This window comes from Lathamus discolor, chromosome 1 (assembly GCF_037157495.1).
Source record: "Lathamus discolor isolate bLatDis1 chromosome 1, bLatDis1.hap1, whole genome shotgun sequence".
NCBI classification, from domain to species: Eukaryota; Metazoa; Chordata; class Aves; order Psittaciformes; family Psittacidae; genus Lathamus; species Lathamus discolor.
The window spans coordinates 15,403,458-15,422,961 of NC_088884.1; the positions used below are offsets into that span (position 1 = coordinate 15,403,458).

At 37.2% G+C, this 19,504-nt stretch overlaps 1 protein-coding gene across 2 annotated transcripts in view; it reads right to left on the bottom strand.

Moving 5' to 3' along the window:
• The window catches only part of BMT2 (base methyltransferase of 25S rRNA 2 homolog), a 36,602-nt gene that overhangs the window by 15,606 nt on the left and 1,492 nt on the right, over positions 1-19,504 (bottom strand). The window contains exon 2 of one of the 2 annotated variants that reach the window (XM_065696046.1): positions 8,135-8,276. The exons of the other annotated variant lie outside the window; for it this stretch is intronic. Coding sequence (XP_065552118.1) covers positions 8,135-8,276 — 142 coding nt within the window. The remainder of the gene's footprint in view (positions 1-8,134; positions 8,277-19,504) is intronic. 2 annotated transcript variants of the gene reach the window in all.

Below are 19,504 nucleotides of genomic sequence, written 5' to 3' on the forward strand. Positions count from 1 at the left end.
TCATCCTGCATAAAGCAGTATTTTTAATTAGATGTGCCAGCTAAGTATTTGCACAGCAAGTTTAACAGAAATAATACTTGTTTGAATGATGTTCTTTAACAACCCGTTTTTAGGATGCTTTCTTGAAATTTATTCAATTTTCCTCTAATAAAGCTGCAGAGTTTTGAAGGAAACATTCCAGAAAACATAAATTCAAGTGTAGTTTAATAACACCTTATATAAAGCAGGATCAAGATAACATAGTATTTCACATCAGAGATTCAGGAAAGGACATGTTGGTATAATGATGCATTTGAATCACAAATAGAGACAAGGACTTAGAATAAACAGGCCTTATCTAAGGGTTGGTGATATTATAAGCCCCGAATATATTCAGTCTCTCCACCATTTAAGATGTGAAGGGGGAAAAAAGATACAAAAATAAATTAAAAAAAAATCATTGGAGTTTCTTAAAGGTAAACATACACAATCAAAGAGGTTCAGATACAAGTCACTTTACACCAAGATGGGAGGAAATGACCACCTTGAGTTAGTAAATGTATAATTACAGTAGCACATTATGTCCAGGTTACTAATTCTTGCCATAGCAGGGGGGGAATTCTTATTCTGCATACACTCCTGTGCTGACATGCTTATAGCACCTGAAGTTCAAAACCGACTTGTGTCTAAAACACAAAGCACAAGCAAGTTTTACTTGCTCAAGCTGGCCCTAGGCATTCTTGCACTATATAAAAAGCCGAAAATGCAGACAGTAACCTTAAGCAGAGAACACAGCTATATGAGAAATAAACTCAGTAAACATTTTATTTATAATCAAGTTTATAGTTGCAATTCCTCAGTAACCAAAGCTGTTTTCAAACCAAAGAGAAGCTAGGTGTAATAAAGAAATAAAATCCACATCTTAGCAGTACAGAGCAGGATCACATGCAGAAGCACGAATAGAAGTCCAGACTGCAACAATCCCAGGTACCTAGACTGTGAAACCATACCAACTCCATCCATTAGAGACTGCACCTATAGAAAGGCAAGTCTAAAATTAACAGTCAAATAAAACGAGCCAGTCACTTAGCGGGAAAGAGATTAAGAACATCAGTAAACAAAAGAGAACCTTTGAAAAACCTTTGAATTATTGCTGGCATGCTAATAGAAGTGTACTTTACACTATGTTCTATTATTTGTTTATAAGCTGATGATAAATTTAGAACTCTCTAGTTCTGTGTATCATTTAGTCAAAGAAATGAAACTTAGGGAAAAAAATCTTTTTCCTCACCCCTTATCAGCCACCTTCATAGACTGCAAGATGCTAGCAAAGTATTTTTATTCTAAGCCTTTTTTCTCATTACATCTCTTAAAACATTCAGAATCAATGGCAGTTTAAATAGTGTTGTACTGGCACTGAACCTGCTGTGTAGGTCAGAACACATTAAAAAGTTCACAACCTCTGGAGAATGTATTGTTTCTTCTCCTTAACACTTGATATTATCATCCTTTTAACTCACTAGAAGCTGGTATGTTGCCCAGCTTAACACTTAATGAGCTGTTGCACAGGAGAACCACCTACTTGTACAGTACAAGTTCCTGTTGTCACTGAGGAGACATTTCTTCCTTGTTGTTAATGGTGTAAATCAGTATTTTCTCCATCCTTCTACCCTTGTCTATTATGTCCACCGAGTTCTCGTAATTCTGTACTTTTTACTGACCTTCCTTTTCTGCACATTAGACACTGTCAAAGCCAACCATGAAGAGGAGCATCTTCTACTCCTGTGTTTTCGCTGGCGGAGAGAGGGGCCAGAGCTACAGGGAGGCCCAAGACCGGATAAAATTCTTCACATTCAGATCCCAGTCTGCATACCTGTGCAGTACCACAAGGAAACAAAAAAATACCAAATCCACCCATTCAAACAAAAAACCCAGGCAACACCACTTCATAACTACTGAGGGTTATCTCCATTTCACATCTTTCTGAAGTAAGAATGATTCTGGCAGGATTACTACATGTTGCCCATTTGGCTCCCGAGGCCTCAGAGGAGCTGTCTATGAACTCCCCTCGTGGAAGCAGACCTTACACCTACATGACGTAACAAGCGAGCAAGTGGGCAGTCATTGCACAGTATCTAACCAGATGTAATACACTCCACAGTTTACCCCATGGGAACTTGTTGATGTAGCCACATATTTAACTTCACAACCATTAAAAGCCATCAATGATCACACTGTGGTTTTGAGTATGCAGTTATGCTACATTTAACAACTGTCTCAAGCAATGAACAGAGCATCTGTTAATCATCTATGAAGAAAAATAAAATTAAGGGGGCTATTTTATAATACTGAGAACTACAGTCTCCATTTTTAACTGACACTTAAGTGCTCAATCTTTGATGACACAACATTCATTCTACAATCAACATACTTGTTTGTGAAGAATTGTGCAATGTAAACGCTGCCTGAGCTAACACTACAGTTTACAAAAACCACAAAATAAACATTTCAGGTCTAAACCATTGAAGTCTGCTGGCAGAGAGACAGCTGAAGTGTCCACTTTGTGTCTTGTCTTTAAGACTATAATAAAATTACCTAGGTTGTTTGTGAAACTTGTTTTCCATACTCCAAACCTCAAATGGTAAACAACCTGTTCAAGCTGACCCCCCTGCTCCACCATTTGGGCTGCACATGTATAGAAGTTTCAGTAAAAGCCAATGTGAATACATTTTAATTTGTTAACACTCTCCAGCAATGAAACAGAAGATTTGGTTTGGAACAGTCACCAAAACCAGGGGTTTCAACAGACCATATAATGACAAAAAGTAACAGTGAGAGGGGAATTGCCATATGAAATTCAGAAGCCATGAAAGAATCAGTAGTTTGGTTGTTCATTATTACTTGATAAGAACTAAATTAAAGCTGATGTGGCCAGCTTTTATCACGGCAAAAAGCAATTTCTGATAGCTGTTATCAATGCTCGAGGGTTTCAAGCAGCCAGTTTGCATGCTAAGAACTGACACAGTCTATCTCTTTCCTTCTGCTTTATAATGAGGAAAAGGTGAGCTTGACTTCTGTTCCTTACAGTATTTACTAACCAAAAGCTAATACTGATGATGACATTCAGTGAGGGTACAGAGAATAACATACTCTCCTTCAAAGCTGAAGGGAAGTCTGGACTTCTCATGGTTTCTGTCTACAGAAAGTTTCTCCCATCCTCCCACGCTCAAAGGAGTAAGTTTATTAATGTCAACAGGGAGGGCTGCTGGTCTGAAGAAAGTGGTGTAAACTCTTCTACAAGTTTAGTGCCCTATTTCCCTCCCCCCTGCCCCAACCCTCCCCAGCTTCCAAAGAAAATCAAGGAAGGGAGAATTATCAAATACCCTTGTACGTATAGTTTTCCTCTGGACTGGAAAGTATTTTGTGATTGTCATGTGCACCCAGCTTCAGGTTAAGGAAATCCTGTATTCAGCATAGGTGAAAGCACTAGGTTTCTGAAAGTATTGTCATTTTTTATCATCATAATTGTATTCTGTATACAATATATTTTTTCCATTTTATTTTTCATACTTAGTCTCAGTTTTGAGACTTTTCCCTTTGACAAACACAATTAGATCTGTAATCCGATGTTTCTTTTCTGTTATGTCCACCCCAAGCCCGCATCTGGAGTCAACATCCTCCATTACCGGAGGATTTCAAGAACTCAAAAGAGCCAGCAGTTATTATATGATCACTGCTCTAATTAGTTCTAGTGTTAAAGAAACAGATATGGCTTTGTCAGAATAAAGTAGTGTTTAAGAGCAAAAATGAAGACAGTCAAACAAACATGAAGTCTTTTTCTCCATTTTAAACGGTTTCCCTCCTCCTGTTTACACTACCTCCCCTCTTAATTCTATTCCCCGAAAGTGAATCACTTGACTAACTGCATTCATCAAGAAACCTGCAAAACAGTGTTAAGGTGACTTCAAATATTCATTTATTCATTCAATCTTCCAAACCCAAACAGGATCAGTTTCCAGTTCTAGCAGTGACCTGTTATTCGATCCTGTAAGAGATTACTCAGCCTTCTCTCCTTTTGCCAAGAAAGCTCCAGTTTCTAGAAAAAAAAAAAAACCCACAGGCTTTTGTGGGAAAAAAATAAAAAGTAAGACTTCTGATCATTGCTTTATCTTTCTTGGAGTTGCAATCTTGCTTGTTACTTTAAAATGCAGTGGCCAAGGCGATATTCTGGCTAAGAGCAATGCTAAATAAAGTCAAAGAGTACTTTATGTGTCTTGAGAACAATCTCATTAACACCCTCCAGTATAATATTTGCCTTTACTGCAAAAGAATCTCATAACTGTTTCGTATTCAGCTTGTAGCCTGCTACACAATCCAAATGCTTTTCCTAAAAGACAGACACAACCAATTGCTCCCTAGCCTGTATTTGTACAGTTGGTAATATTTAGTATAGTTGATAACACTGTTAATTTCAATCCTGCTCTCAGAGTGTGAATTCTTTTCCATTTGGTCTCATCTGCAAATTTAATAAACAGACTTCATTCTAGCAGATTGCTAATGAAAATACTCACTAGTAATGGATGCAGGACAGACACTGACAGAGCCCTTCCCAGTAAATCACATTTTTAAGATAAGCTTCTAACATCTATTCTCTACAAGCTTTTCCAAACTGTTCTGAACTCACTCAACATTAATTTCATCACAACCGTATTTCTTCTGTTTGCTTATGAAACAAAAGACTTAAAAGGCTGGTCTAAATAGCATTTTGTCACGACAGTCAGAAGTGCAGATTTGGGAGTTTTGTTATTTAAAAAAAAAAAAAAAGCCAAGTCAACACAAGTCTTGACACTGATGCAAAGGCAACAGAAAGAAGCAAACCTGCTGGTCTAGCTTATTTTGTTCTAACTAGAACCAAAACAGGCTGACATTCATTGTCCACACAAAAGGTCACCGCCCCACCTATGCCAGCAAAAATTAAGAGTTAGGACAATTATTCAGGGTAAACATCATTTTACCCTATTTTGGTTTAAGTTTTGTGTTGTAATATAAATTAAACAGAAACAGAATTGTTAATTTCCAAATACCATTTGCTACTCTATATTTGGTTTTTCAAAGACAGAAAAAGAAAGCAAGGGAAGGACAGTTGAGCGTTGCCCAGGTTTTTCACACCACCAGTCAGGGGATCATTAACCTGCACCTGGAAGGAGAGAAAGTTTTAATCTCTCTTCCCCCCTCCCTCTCCCTAAGTAACTGTTGTATAATGTTGCCCTTAAAAAATAAAATTGGCCCTACAGAACACAGCATATGATCATTAGCACAAGCTTTCATGTACTGCTATCTTTCACAGTTTCTAAAGCCTCGATATTTGCTTAAGTCAAAACTAACAAGGTAAAATGATACGCTTTTTCTAACAATAATTCTTCAGATGGCATAAAAAGCTTTTCACAGTGTTTTCAACTAAATAGCGAGAAAGACTTCAGAAAGGAGAACCCTGCAAGAAATTTGTTATTCCTGATCCTGAGAAGTACTCACAGCTTCTCTAGTGGCTATTCTGCATTCTCCAATTTACTCTATCAAGTGCTAGTTTATAAGACAATACAAACAAAATGAAAGAAAGTGGTTTCTTCCAGCTAGTGAAAACACTTGTGAGTTTCATGTCTCTGAAAATATCTTCCTTCACATTAGAACAAAAAAGCTCTACTATCCTTTCTTCAGCAGGGACATACCTGTGGTTCCAAAGTATTTTTAGCATTCCACTCTCAACTTATACTTCATCTAGAGCATCAGCTACCTTCCTGCAGTCATGGTGACATAACTAAAACACTGAACAAAAGCTTTCAGTGAAGTCTCATGCAAGTAAAGTTCTCTCGCGTGCAATTATGCACCCAGACACAAGGAGAAGTAACAACAATGGGACCTGCCATTTGTCTGGCATATCTCGTGGCCCTTTGAGAAAGAACAAAAAATTGCAGAATCAAGTCAATCTGGTATGCTCTGGTCCCCAACCACCCAGGCCTCAGTTTAAACTGAGACACACAAGTGAAAAGTACCCTTCTTTCTACTGATGTAGAACTACCTGACCCCTTAACTTTGCAAACTGAAAATGCTTCCACCAAAGCTTCATGCTGAGAGCATTCTAGTGTCTCTTCCCGGGTTGATTCTCTTTTTAATGTGACTTCATTCTGCAAGACCCAAACACTTATTTAAATGTTTACTTTGTAAATCTTGTAGGAACTACGAACAGAAATGAAGTGAGACAGAGCCAAAACCCTTCAATATACAGGCCATCAACTGTTCCCACCCTGTACACAAGGAACATGATCCTGTCCTACCAGGTACCAGACAAGCTTGCTACAAGCTAAGGGGATATTGTCTGGCTGAAATGAGAGTTAAGTGCACACACTTCTACTGAAAAAAGTTTCACATATTAGTTGACAATCAGACTGCAAGAAAATACTGAGCAATGTTTCATAGGAATCTGCCCTGGATCCAGTACAATCAGTTTTTTTCACGGATAACCTGAACACTGGAACAGTCAGTACCTCTCTTAACCAGTCTGAGAACAATGCCAAGCTGGGATGGAGATTGTGCTGCTGCAAGAAATCTCAGTATTAGAATTCAGTATGATTCAAGAGTGTAATTCAGTAAAGAGAACACAAATATCGGCATTTCCACAGAAGTAACAAATAGCACAAGTGCAAGAAAACAACCAATAACTGAGGAAGGCTGTAAAAAGAAAGAGTTGCTGGGGAATCACAAATGAGCATAAATCAATGTCACACCAATTAAAAATACAAACACAAAAACACAATAAATCCCCCAAAACACAAAAAACTTAAACAAGGTCAACAACATAAACAAGAGTTTACCTCAATCAGAATTCTTTATTTATCCCTGACAAGGCCGTTGGAAAGCTATGTTTATTTTTGGGGGTGTAGTTCTTTACAAGATGATTCACCTCTCTTATAACTTGGATAAGGATACAAAACACATGTCCAGAAAAGGGTCTATATAAAGAAACACTGAACTATGGGGTTTTATTGGTGATGGTGGGTTGTCTTTTTGGGTTTTTTGGTTAATCTAAAGGATAAATGATTGATACATAAAGGAATGGTTTTCAGATATTTACAAGCTGATGGTATGGAAAAAGGAAATGAGCTTGTTATTACTTGCTCCATTTCCAGAAACCACACAACAGCTCAAGCTGCCACCAAGATGTACTCTAGATCAACCGTTTCAGAGCCATTCTCTCCTTCTGGGTTTGTTTTTTTTTTTTTTTACGTTTTAGGGACTTAAAAAGACCAATGTAATTAATTTAACAATACCACATCCGCTGTTTGCTGCCTCTTGCTCAGCACTGCAACACTCACCTGCAGGCCCTACAGACTGGCATATGAGACTACTTTTTGTTTGTCTAAAGTCATTCTCAGAGGCAGGACTGTTGATAAATTCTCTTCCCAGTTAGAGATCAACAATAATTTGTTTTATTTAGTTGTGATGATTCCATGGTATACCTTGGATGCCAGAGGTATGCAGGAATCCTGAGTGACCAACACTTCTCCACTTTCAGGAGTTTGTTTTCCTCAAGGATTAAAATAGTTTAACCAAACCCTCTTAATGTCTTTACAATTATCATAACCCAACACAAATTAGATGCTTATGACTTACAGGAATTTTAAAATTGATTTAAAGTAAGTTTCACAGAGGTTAAAGTCTGTTGCAGGAGATTAAAACTTGAAAATTAAGCACCAGAGATTCACATGTAGAGTTCAAACACTATTTATGCACAAATCAAACCGAAGACTTGAAAACTGAACTTGAGCTACCCTTACTGCATTTGTTCAGTTTAGGTTCAAATGTATGGAAAATTACTTCATAGTTTTACTTGCTACAGCTTCAGTATTTGAGGAGAGGAAAAATTTGGTTGTTGAAGATACTATAAAAAAAAGGGTCACCTCATAACAAAACACTTCACAAGCGATTTCCTTAGCAGATCAGAACAGTAAGAAGGTATTTGTTTTGGGAAGCAATGTATTATTAACATCTTATAGAACAAATCTTAAAAGTTAGCAAAAAAAGCAAAAACTGCTCAACAACTGTATTATAAATACAGTAGAAGTGTGCAATTGCATCTTTCAAGTACATTAAGATTTACCTGCAACACCATTCAATTCGGCCTTCCCCTTCACAAGTTTTTGCCCAGTGATTATCTGCAAGGTTTTTCATTGCCACAGCATATTCACACAGTGTTTCCTCATCCTCACAGTGCTCACGCCAGATCTTATCAAAGTCTCCCACTAAACAAAACAACAACAAAGAAATTGCACATTAGATACAAAGTGTCTCATTATATCCATGGCAAAATCCCCATCTTCCAGTTAAAAGAAGTTAGGTAACACTCCAAGAGATTACTTTACCTGCATGTAACAAAAACAAGGTCCCCTTTCTCCAGTCACAGACAAAAGTCCAGGGTTTGGAGAAGGAAAGAGCTATTGGGTACTTGAGAAACTAACAATATTCTCAGTATACTGATTCTGTTCAGTTTGTTCTGTGACATTCACATCCCGGGGAAGTTATGCTTTCAGGTCTCTCTGCATGAGTATTAACATGACAAACATTTCAGAAATGAAAGACTGAAAGCACCATGTTCATGGCAAATACCATGGATGATACTACATTCAAAAATGTCAAAAAGAAAGCATAGTCCAGAAAACAGATTTCTTTGGACACACTGGAAAATGAATTCAAGCCTTCACTCATGTCTGTCTGATCTACCGAGTTCGAATGAATTAGCTTCTAGGGGGCAGTACTGAAGAATCAAATCAACTAGCCAGGAAATCACAGATAAACTCATCTGCTGATCCCTAGGGACAGATTTATTTCCATGCTCCTCATCTTGCTGATCCCTAGGGACAGATTTATTTCCATGCTCCTCATCTTGCTGAAAAGAAATCTTGCAGTTAAGTTTTGGCACTTCAAAGTAAATAAAAGGATGATTTTCCCCCTTTCACTGTGAAGTATCCACTTCTCCTACCTTGCTTTACGTTATGTACTGCTGAACAAAGCCAAGATAAATGCTAGTTGTGCCTAGCCACAATTCCTACCGTAGTTTCTATATGTAAAAACTCTTGGTATACCTTATTAAAATGAATTTCTGCGTTAAGAAAGAAAAATACATGCTCAATAGTATCATCTCAATAGTACCATTTTCACTAATCCCCTATGTTTCTTAATCACAAATGTGTGACATTTAGTATAAATATATAAAGCTGTAGAATGAAAATTATCTACTGATTTTGCACTTATAAGCTGATATAACTAAAACCAAGTTTTCAAGAGCAGAGGTATACTTCAACCTTTGAATCAGACAACCAACACACTTTTCACCACATGGCTCCAGAGCCAGTTTTTATAGTACCCTCATATTACAAAGAGGCATTTTAAAAGTGTATCAAGCAGAAGCTAGCTATTAATATCTGCTGAAGCCTGAAAGTAGTTTACATCCTTCTCTTATCATAAGAGATTTCTGCTTCAAACCCACTTAAAGCAATTTCTTTGATGTGCTTTGTTTTAATTAGCAGTAAATAACAGATTTCTTCCTTTTTCAGTAATGATCCCTCACCTCACCTGTCCTCCCCTTACAACTAGGCTGGGTATGATGGACAAGTATAGATTGTTGCATACTTAAAAGATTTAAACCAACCATCCAGGCTACTCCCTATTTAAGCTTGGTTTAGGGATGTCACAGCAATTTTCTCTTCAAAATAATAATCTAGCACACTTGTACAATCATCAAAATGAGTCATGTTTAAAATTAGGTGTTTATACTCCCTTGTGCGAGATGGAAGCTGAGATGGAAGGGAGTGGTCATGATTTTAGTTTTAACAAAATAGGGAAGCTATGCAAGAAATCACGTATTCTGATTGCTACTCAACAAGCATGTATGAGAAAGTTATTAGACTGGACAAAAAAATAAAAGTAATATTATAATTGAGTGGTATCCCTCATTATGTCCCAAGTGATCCAAGCTCAGAAACATATGCTTTATAGGAAAGGCACTAGCGTGGTCACCAGCTGACCATCAAACAGCCAAATCGTAGGCAGGCCTGAGAGAGGTTTTAGCTAAAACTTGTGTGTCACTTTTCCAGAGCTTTCAGGATTGTAGAAACAATCACACAGGAGGAGAGCACACACTCTAATGACGAAAGAGAGCAAGAAAGGGGGCCATACGAAGCACAACTCTTACAAATCTTTATTTCTTGTGTCGACAAAGTACAGAACCTATGTGCAGAACAGCACCAAGACAGAAAGCACTGGCCAAGGTCAAAACGTATTCTCAATAGCCAATTAATTCTGGTGCAATTTAGATAGTTTCCTACTTCCTGTGCCACAGCACTCTGAATCTTACTGCATACTCCAGACAACTGTGAAATGCTTGAATAACATGCAGTTGCAAAAGTTCTGTTTGAAGAATACATGGCTAATTAGAACAGAAAAAAGTAACAAATGAGCACTTACCAAGGGAAAATATCACAAATACAAAATCCCAAGTTTAATACTGTTGTTCTTTTATTCCATTACTTCATATGGTCTATTCTTTAGCAATTACTCTATTTCCAAACATGACTTTTCTTTAAAACTTAAGAAATAAGACAGATGGGGAAAAAGAAATATGCAATGACCAGATGTTCTTAACCTAACTTGCCAGTCCTTTCTTACAGCAAAGTAGCGATGCCTCCTTAACACTCATTCCTTTTTTCATAGCAATACTTCTTATTTCCTTCTGAACAAAGCAGAGATTTTCACCTCTTTCTAAAAAATCAGACAAGGGTCAAAAGAGTCCACAGATAAGGGATCCTAAATTTAGACATATAGCAACGGACCTGGAGATAACTACTAGCACTCTAGGACATGAACTTTGGGTTATAACAGAGCTGCTTATGACAGTAACAGCTTCTTGGCACTGAGTTGACAAGAAAATAAAACTGAATGATACAGACTATTAGGAGAGACATACAGTACAAAAGTATAAGATTTATCACAGAGTAATTCTGTCACACATCCTATATCAAGTCAATTCTGTGTGCACTTCTTGTTTGTTTTCATTTACCTATACAGCAGGTCAAGAGATACAGAAAATGTCAATGGGGGACAGATCCAGCACAGCTTCTGCATGAGCAACACCTACATAAAGGCAAGAAAAAGGCAGATGACAGCAGGAGAGGACAGACCTACTTAAGATCGCAACTGACAGAGGAAGGGTAAATACAGAACATCTTGTTCTAAGAGCAGGAGACCTTCAGGAAAAGTATGAAAAGACAACTCCATATTCAAAGATGCAATTTCTAACTCAGGAGCTCCTAGACCATGAAACCAGCAAACGACAGAATTGTCAGCAAGCATACAGTGATACTCCAGCAGCACTTCTCATATATTCTTGTCTAAGCATCTGCTGTTGACCCACTGTCGGTACGGGGTTTTCTATGATGCCCATTTGTCTTCTCTTAATGTAAGCTCCAAAATAACTGCAGATAAAGGGTGGTCTTAAGACACAGGCACAATTGTGCATGGACTTTCAAAGAAGGGTCTGAGGTCCAATTTCCCCTGAACAAGTACTATGGTGTTGAGTTGGTGTTTTTTCCCCCTATTCTTCTCCAGGGTGAGCTCTGAGAAGGCACAGACAGGCACATTAGATTTACAGGAACTTTAATTCCAGACTCATGCTCCAATACTGAGTTGAAAATGCAAATAATGTTTCCTATCTGCTGAGATTTTGAGGAAGTGATTACAACAGGTCTTGCAGCATCCGATTCAAACTGACACCCAGAACACACTAGAGTTATGTATTTAATTTTTCAAACAATACATTATAATTCACGTGCTAACACTGCATTAACTCCGGTGTAGTTAAACATTTATTTATTAATCATTGCTTATATCATCAAAAAGGCAGGAAAATATGCAGGAAAATTCCACCACAAAAGTAATGCTTACTAAAGAAATAAGATAAATAAAATCTTCTGTTAAGCAATCAATAATGATGTAAATTAAATAGACATTTGTGGTAGGTTAATCTAAAGCAACAACAACAACAACAACAATAATAATAATAATTATAATAATAATGTCTTGCCACTTTGATCACATCTTAAAGTTAATATTTGAATTTGCGCAGTATACATTTTGTCTCATGTATTCAGGACAATACCATAAAATGAAGTTAAGGACTACTCAACACTCTTACCATGCACTTTGGGATCACCTTTTATGCATTTTAAAACCCGTTTGAAGCATTGACTCTTCAGAGATCTTCATACATCTCAGATCTCCATGAAGAAACCAGTTATGCCAGTATCCAGCTTCAAAGTGTGATCAGCAAGACTGGCTCATAACAGGAATTTCACACACCTCTCAGTACAGTGACATTTTAAATTTAATGTTTGCTCTCCTCTTTATCAGAATTGCCTGGAAAATAAGTACTACCTGCTCTTCACATGGAAGATTAATTATTCCTTTAAAATCAAAAAAAGCCCAAAGTCCACCTCTTTCTAGCAATTGTCAGTGAGCAAATGACTGACCAACATGTAGGTTCTTTGTAACAAAACCTGTTCTAATGCAGTAACAAAAATCCAATATTGTTTACCTAGAACAGATGAATCCCTCTAAATGTTTTCCACCCACATTAACATTGCCCGCATAATAGCCAAATCATAAACCCAAACCCAACCACAAAGTAATCAGCAGTTTCTGAACCCTGTCACAGACAGAACAGGTCAGGCATGAAGAAGTTATTTTTAAATGATCCTAATTACACAATAGCTTTAATTGTGGGTAACAGCACTGGAGACCTAACGTTAGCTGGAAGTTTCTACAACTGAAAACACTCATAATAAAGAAGAAAGAGTCATACAAGCTCAGTAAGACCTCTTGTCATTCCACGTTTATTTACAAGATCTCATCAAAGGTCCCCAGCAGAGCATGAGAAGACCAGGTTTGTCATTCTTACCGAGATAATCCCATACCATAACTCTTCTCTCCAGGCAGTCTGGTTTGAAGAACAAAAATGCAGCTTTCTTCCATCCTAATTTCTGTCTTGTTTATTTTAAAAATACATTTAATATATTTCTTTATAGGGTGTTAAGTGGAACTGTCATTTAAGGTATGTTTATGAAATAGAAAAATTTATTAGTCAACTATTCTTCAACTTCTGCCAGATCAATTGGTATTTTAAATAAATCACAACCCTCTGTATAAAAAAAAGAAACAGAGCTCAGTTTTGCTAAAGGCAGTATTTTTCATTTTGGAATGGGATTGAAACCCAACCAACCTATTTGAATCATTCTGCTTTATCTAGCAATAAAATAGTAAAGTCATTCAAAGTTAAAAGTACTATCTGTACCCGCAAGACAAGTTTTGTAATTATTCATTTCCTTAATTCGATTGGTGCTCTTCAGAAAAACAGTGCAGTCATCTCTGACAAGCTCAAAAAGCAAGTATGAAATACTTCATCCACCACCAAGCAAGGTCTTGCATCCCAAAATTTAACTGACAACCCCCCTCCCCCAAAAAGAGGAAAAAAAACCCCAACCCCGAACCTATTCAAAAAAACAAACAAGGGTTTAAAGGATGCCTGCCTACATGCTGATACAAATTGGTAATGTAAAAAAAAAAAAACAGATCCAATCCACTGCCTTTTCAATACTCCTATTTAACAGCATGCTACCTTCCCATCTACATCTTTGATGGCTCTGGCAGAGGAGAAAATAAGGTCAATACATTGACTAACAATGAAAGACAAGCAAAAGTGTTCATATTTGTACAACAGTTACTAATAAAGCTCTTTGAATTGCTCATTGTATAAAGCAAGCCTATCCCCAGAATTAAAAAGTGTCCATGACAATGCTGGATAACTTCAGATAAAAGCTGCTGGCACTAGCAAAGCCTAGCAAGACCTCTCAGCTTTCTTTTTTGTTGTTAATGGCGATGCACTGCAGAATGAAGAAAATCCATCTCATTTTTAGCTTCTTAACACTGCCTCTTCACTACTTGCTAGAAACAATAAGCATGCTAAATTTCTACAATATGCTAAACAATAAATGGGAAAAGCAACCCTATGCTGCCCATGAGGCTAAAGCTGAAATCAAATTCCTATGAATATCTGACAAAATTTTTGTCATTAACAGTGACTTATTAGTTGACATTTAGCTGTACTACTGAATGTCTGGATGCTGTGGCAATGATCAGTAAAACTAATCACATGAAGAATATCAGCTAATATGCTATTTACAAGTTACAGTGTGCACAAGATAAACTAGAAACCTATTGAACATCTGTCTTACTAAAACAGTATATCCAGTATTTCTTATGAAAGGCATTAGGCATTTTTGGCTTCACAGTTTTCCAGTTTTACATGTCTAAATACAGAACATGAAGTTCAAGTTGGACAAAGTTCAAGCACTCAGAGCTAATATTTTCCTTCTCTTGTCTGACTAGTGTTTGTTTTAAATTCCTTAGGATTTACCTGAAATATTTCACAATAAAATCTTAAAAAAAAAAAACCAAAACAACAAACCATAGAATCTCATTTTCTTTAAACATTTCTTCCCTCTATTCACACAGAAAGGATTCATTTGACCAAATGAGAGTTTCTACATTTGACTTGGCAGGTAAACTTCCTATTTATCTGTTTACACTAAATAGACAACCAGGGCACAAATCATCTGCTATTGAAGACACCTACTGCAGTCAGCTTAGATCACCCTGAACAATGACCTGGGTCCCTGATCTGCTACAAATCACTGATGGCTGTCACACAAACAGTGGGGAGCCTATCTGTGATAGTTAAAGCAATTACTGCCCCCAGGTGTTGGATCTACTCTAATGGAAACTATCACCCCTCTCCCCCAAACCTGACTTCATGGGATGGACAGTGGTGTTGAGGTGCAGCACACAAACACAGAGATGAACATATTATCAGAAACTACTGATTTTGGTAAATCTGTGCAAACGCAGAAGCAAAAATGGGAAACAGATGAGGCACAGGCAGATTTCATTATGCTGATGCTGCAACAGGAACACCATCTTCCCCCCACGGCAATAAAGGAGCAGGGAAGAAGGTTACATACAGTTATTTGTTCAGTGGGTGCAAGTCTGTGCCATAGCCAGTGTGTTGCTTTCAGAAACTTTGAGCTAACTACATGATACCAATGATAAAATCCCCCAAACTCTACAACTATGGGATTTCTAAAGAAACTTCTTTGCAAAACTGTGGTGTGCAAACTGAAAGGGCAATCGTATCTTAATACTTATGTCATAAAATTGCATTAATTTTAATGAAATGGAATTTTGTTTCTATTGCTTGAAAAATGTAACAGTTACTATTACAAAACATCTCCCTCTTCCAAGAAGTTAATGCAACTGGGAAAAAAGACAAATGGAGACCTTGAAAACTTATGTTTATTTCTACAGTAAGCCAGTTACATTTAACAAAAAGAAGTAACAACTGTTAACTTACGTGTAGAGGTCAGTGACAAAGTTTTCCTGTCCTGTGAAAATGCCACTATTTCAAAATGTTTCCTGTTTCACATCAGGAAGAACTTCAGCTCTGTCAAGGTTCTTCATGAAAAACATGCAAGAGGAAGAGACCATGAAGCAACTGATTTCAGAATGACACTTCTCCCATGAATGTCTGAATCACTTACCTACTCAGGCCACTTATTATCATCAGGCAGGGTACTGTAAATTCTTCCTAATTTTCTGAATTTGAAAAACTCCTGATAAAGTTATTATCCATTTCTTTGACATTTCAACAAATCTTCCTTTAAAGGAATCAGACTACCATCTAGGCATGTTTCTATCAGCTCCTGTGACACAGTAACTAATACCAGGACAAGTACCAGTTCCGTGTGATTTTAAGCCTGAACAGCTTTAACAAGTGTGTGGAAGGAGAAATGAAACATCTTAGTGAACACACTGCAAAATATGTCATAAAATACCTTTACAGATAGCTCAGCATTTATTCCCACTTGCACTTAATAGGGATTTCCAGGGAGAAGTAGAAAGTCCTGTAAATCATCTTTCCAGACTGTGCAAAACCATCTACAATTGAGGCTCATAATGCATAATGGAAGTGTTTACTTGATAAATACAGCCCTGCATGACTATAAAAGTAATAAACAACTCAGGGAAAAAAAAAAAAAAAAACAACCCAAAAAACCAAAAAAAGACTGCCTCTGTATCAGGGGAAGGGATTTTTACCACAGTAAAAATTAAGCCTACTTGGCTGCTACAAGCAACAGGAAACAAACAAACAAATATCACATAGCAGATGTTCAGCAGATCATGTTTAGCTCCCTACAAACCTCTAAATCTGCTTTTACAAGCCTATTGGGCTTGACAGACATAAGCATGCATGCAATATATGCAGTATACATGCACATATGCAACCGATACAACATGCTCCAGCCCACAGCTGCAGGTGCCCAAAGGATGCATATAAGAAGAACCTATAAAATTGGGGTCACATACAGTACCAGGCAACAGAACCAAGAGACTGAAGCAAACACTGGTTTTCCCCATCCCAGTGTTGTAACAGGCTAGTGGGAGAAATTCAAGACTCATGAAAAACCCTAATTTCTGTACTTTCTAAGTGCTTGTGTCAAGCATGTAGAGCCCTGAAGTTTCTCTGAAGTGAGTAACTGAGCACTTGAGAGCTGTTTTAGCTTTTGGATTTTACCCTGGTGTGCAAGGTAATTAAGATGAAACTAATGCATTCTAGATGGGAAGCAGGAGTAAAACTTCAGAAAAACACAAGTCTTATGCTAACAAGATACACTCCTAAGTGAACATGTTACACCTCAGTATCTTTTGCTCGCACTTGAAGTTTTCTTCATGGAGACAGAATTTATATGCTAACCTGAGGAATTATGTGTATCATCAGGAACTACTGGACAGGCGTTGTCTGTCTTTATCACTGCCTTAGTCTGAAACAACTTTTAACTAATTTACTCACAAGAATTAACTAATTTAGTTGACACCTTCACTCCCTGTGGACAGGGACCAACCACTTTAATTTGAAAAAAATACACGTTTTTCCCCCCACTAAAGTCCCCACACTCATTTGATAAACCTCATTAAACCATTTTAAAATATACAGCATAATACTGCCATAGGACTCACAGTGGAAAAAGAGTATCCTGCAAATACGAAATACCAAATCTGACATGACATTCATGATTACATACTTTCCTTATTTACTAATGAACAACAGAGAGAGTGTAAGAGGAAAGACAGGAAATCGAAAAGGATGAAAAGAAGATGAAAAAGGAGGAAAAAATATAACTATTCCCACTAGAAGTCATACTAGATTATTAATATTCTGAAAATAGGAAAAGGTAGGTACTAGTCACACAATAAAAAAAGCTAAAGTTGTTGAAGGAAGAAAACCCCCATGCACTTCAATGCAAACCAAAAAGAATTTAAGTTGAACAATTTCAAACATGGCGAATGCTTTGTCATACACTGGCATGCTCTGGGATTAGGATATGACATGAGCCACAATACAGAAGTACATACAAAACTCATCCACCATACTTAAAAGTAGAAGTGGTTCAACAAATGCAGAAATTGAAAAAGAAGCCAAGATTCAGCTTTGATAGATCTGAAGAGTTGCAGTATTCCACCAGGAAAAAAACCCATTAAGCCCTTTAGATGACATGATGCTGACTAAGCTTTACTCTAGTAATTCCTTGTAACTGCAAAAAGTTTTTCTGTGATGCACCCCTAGTTAAAAAATATTTCTCTTACACTTTGACAAGTACAGAACTTCTTCAGAAACTCACAAGCTTGCAGCTTTGAAGCATATTGTCACTTGTGCACTGACTCATCTTCAAAAAAGGAGGGGAACCATGGCAGAAAGTAAACCAAAATTGTAACAATGGTGCCAGTTACAAGCAAGTCAGATAATAGATAATACACTGACTCGCCGTTTACAATTCCCCATTAAAACACCAGCCTTGCTAACATCAGCAAGGCAAATGACTTCCCCCAAAAAATCAGCTTATTAAAATCAAGCCTGTATAAACTATCAATAAACATCTCAGTGTCTCAAGGACACATCTATTTCTCTCCTACACTTCTAATAGAAGACACTAGCTTAAGATCATATTACAATAACAAGGGCTTTCTTAGACTTATCAACCCTGTGCAACATAATCATATAGCTTTCAGAATAGTCACCATGCTTTTTCCTCCACTAACGAAATTAATGTGTGATCCTATTTTAGATACCTAAAAAGCACCAAAGTCCATGCAAGAGATACTCTAGTACTGATTGCTTATTAAGACAAAATGGAAACTAGTTTCACAGAATTCTAGTAAACATGAGAAGAGTTAAAAAAAGCCAAAACAAAAATAAGCACAACACAAGGCTCTGGAATAAAAGACTCTAGAATAATACAGAGAGCTCTGTTTCTGCTTCATATGGAGGTGGATGCACTGCACTATGGAGTCATGAGGCTTTCCCTGTGTAGTAAATTCTAAGCATATAACCAAGGATGCATTTCTCCTCTGTGCTTTTTCATATCCAAGTTATAATTCAGATCATGCTGAAAAATTACAGATTATTTGTTACTTTTTTATTTCTCTTCAGCAAACTGTCAACTTTGATTTTGTCAGGGTAATGTACTTGCCAGTCAGTACTGCAAAGTATTAGAAAACAAAAAAATTCAAGGAAAGCTCCTTCAGAGGTCAAGTACATCCATGTATTACAATTTCAGTGACATTAAAGGCATTTAGGAGAGAGATCCTCAAGCCTCCTTTTAGAATCACGGACAAATGTAGGGAGAAGACTCCAAAACCAAAATTCTAAAGCTGAAAGAACCTAATGTATAAAGTACTATGACTACTAAGTGCTAGTAACATGTACAGAGCACCTATGATTGGATGAATAGGTAATGGGTAGAACTCTCCTTGTGGTAGAGGCATGAGTTGATGAACTGATTGGTTTTTAACTCTCTGCATAAACATACACAGTGTTGCTAATTTAGAGCAACTCAAAAACTCACTGCAAAGTCTTCATTAACACACGATTTACAGGACATAAGAAGTAAATTAAGAGTACTGATGGCTTTTTCATTTAAGCAGTTACATGCAACTTACCCCTGCATACTAACTTGCTCTTTGCTGAGACATAGGCTTCCATGTAGTTTAGGCTCTCATCTATAAAAAGTTCAGTTGTTTACAGAGATTGCCCACATTTTTTAATATAACAGTGCCAATGCTTGTCTATCTTAATCTGCTGGCACTCTGAAATAACAGATATATGAACTGCTAAAAGCCTGACTCGTTTGCTAGAATTTGAACTTTAAAACATACAACATTCCTGCACTCAAAAGTTGGAAGAACAACGGAGAGCCTCCCTTTTGACTCACCAAAGCCAAAATAAACAGCAACTTTTGATCAGTGTCTAGATAGGTAGATATCTCTGCCCAAATCCCATGGACAGGCTCCTGTGGAGACTTCTGCA